This window comes from Trichechus manatus, unplaced genomic scaffold, assembly GCF_000243295.1.
Source record: "Trichechus manatus latirostris isolate Lorelei unplaced genomic scaffold, TriManLat1.0 scaffold00058, whole genome shotgun sequence".
NCBI lineage: Eukaryota > Metazoa > Chordata > Mammalia > Sirenia > Trichechidae > Trichechus > Trichechus manatus.
This window is the reverse complement of record NW_004443994.1, coordinates 13,958,803-13,960,496: the sequence shown is the minus strand read 5'-3', so window position 1 is coordinate 13,960,496 and position 1,694 is coordinate 13,958,803. Positions and strand designations below refer to the sequence as shown.

Below are 1,694 nucleotides of genomic sequence, written 5' to 3'. Positions count from 1 at the left end.
GCTTAACCGTTTGCACCACAGAGGGACTTCATTTAAGTCTTAGGAATCTATTGTTACTTTTCTCAGTAGGTATTAGTTTTATCCGTTTTGTATCAATGATGAAACTAAGTACCTGGCCCAGGGTTACACAGTAAATGGTAAAATCAAGGCTAACTTGGGTATCCTGGGGCGTCAGAGCAGGTACTAGTTATTGCTACTCTATATAGCTGCCAGTGTCAGGTTACTATAAAATGATAGTTAAATAATCAGTATTAAATAAAATTTAAAACTATAATGTACTATTGAAGTGTAAGGTATTATTATCCATACTATAATAAGTTATGACTGAATGAGACACTGATTTATTTCTCTTCCATAGTTTGAAACTTTTTGGTTATACCAGTAATTATAAACATTTCTATGGCATATAATTTAGATAACCCTCTGTACCTACACAAATGCTTGTAATTCCCAATACAGCTTTCTGAGGATGATGAAGTCAGTATTATTATCTCCATTTTAAAAAGGAGAAAAAAAATTAAAAAAAAACCCGTTGCTGTTGAGTCGATTCCAACTCATAGCGACCTTATAGGACAGAGTAGAACTGCCCCAAAGGGTTTCCAATCAGCAGCTGGTGGATTCGAACTGCCAACCTTTTGGTTAGCCACCTGAGCTCTTCAGCACTGTGCCACCAGGGCCCCAGAAAGGAGAAAACAGAGGACCAAAAAAGTTAAATAATATGCTCAGTAATCAGAGGTAGTAAATGAGAAAATCTCTAACATAAGTCCAAAGCCGAGACCTCTTCCTCTGTTTCCCTATAATATCCTGCTCTTTTCTAATGATGTATCTTTCAACAGATTGAACTCTAAATTTTATAATAGAGTTTACCTTTTATGTATGTAAATATCAATATATCTTTTTTTTACAGTAGCATAATACCTTGAACTTACTTCCTTTATTTTTTTTTTTTTCCTTTCTAAAGATTGTAATTGCCAGCATCATGTGCAGTTACAACAAAAATGACTGGATGGAGCTCTCCAAAATGGCTGAGGTAATGGTTTCTTTAGTACATATTTATTTTATTTCTTCTCTCCTATTTTTATTAGTTTTAAATAAAGAGCTGCCATGAAAAATCATGCAGTAGAAGTAAAATTGAATTGAAAAATGGTAACTTAAAACATTTCTATTATAATTTGTTTACCCTGTGTTTTCATTAAAATGATGGAAATGTAAATTTAAAAGGAATCTATTCTATAAAAGTGGTCCCTTGGATTTCACATACTACCTAAAAATCCTTTATTCTCTGAATCCGTATACTCTTTATTTGCATATTAAGCAAACTGTATATTATGATGGATGCCATGATAAAATTTAATTCTACCTTTGAGAGTCTAACTTGATCTTACCTTGCCTTGAGGCAAACTAGTTTGACAGTAAGAAAAGAAATTTTGAATATAAAACTCTTGAATATTTAAAATATAAAAGGTTCATTTAATACTATTCTAGTTTGAATACAGACATGCATAAAATGTTAGGACAGAATGCTTCTGAATGGAACACTAGTCAGCAGGTTTTCTATAATTTAAATTGAATGTTGCACAAATGCAAACAACTAATCATGTGCCTCAAATTTGTATTTCAAATAGAAAAATACATACTTAAAATTGTACACTTATGTCCATCATGTTGTTATGCCAAATACTCTAGAAGGCTTT

At 32.0% G+C, this 1,694-nt stretch overlaps 1 protein-coding gene across 1 annotated transcript in view; it reads left to right on the top strand.

The window, feature by feature from the left end:
- DPYD (dihydropyrimidine dehydrogenase) overlaps window positions 1–1,694 on the top strand; it is a 926,643-nt gene that overhangs the window by 616,509 nt on the left and 308,440 nt on the right. The window contains exon 16 of the mRNA XM_023733350.1: window positions 962–1,030. Coding sequence (XP_023589118.1) covers window positions 962–1,030 — 69 coding nt within the window. The remainder of the gene's footprint in view (window positions 1–961; window positions 1,031–1,694) is intronic.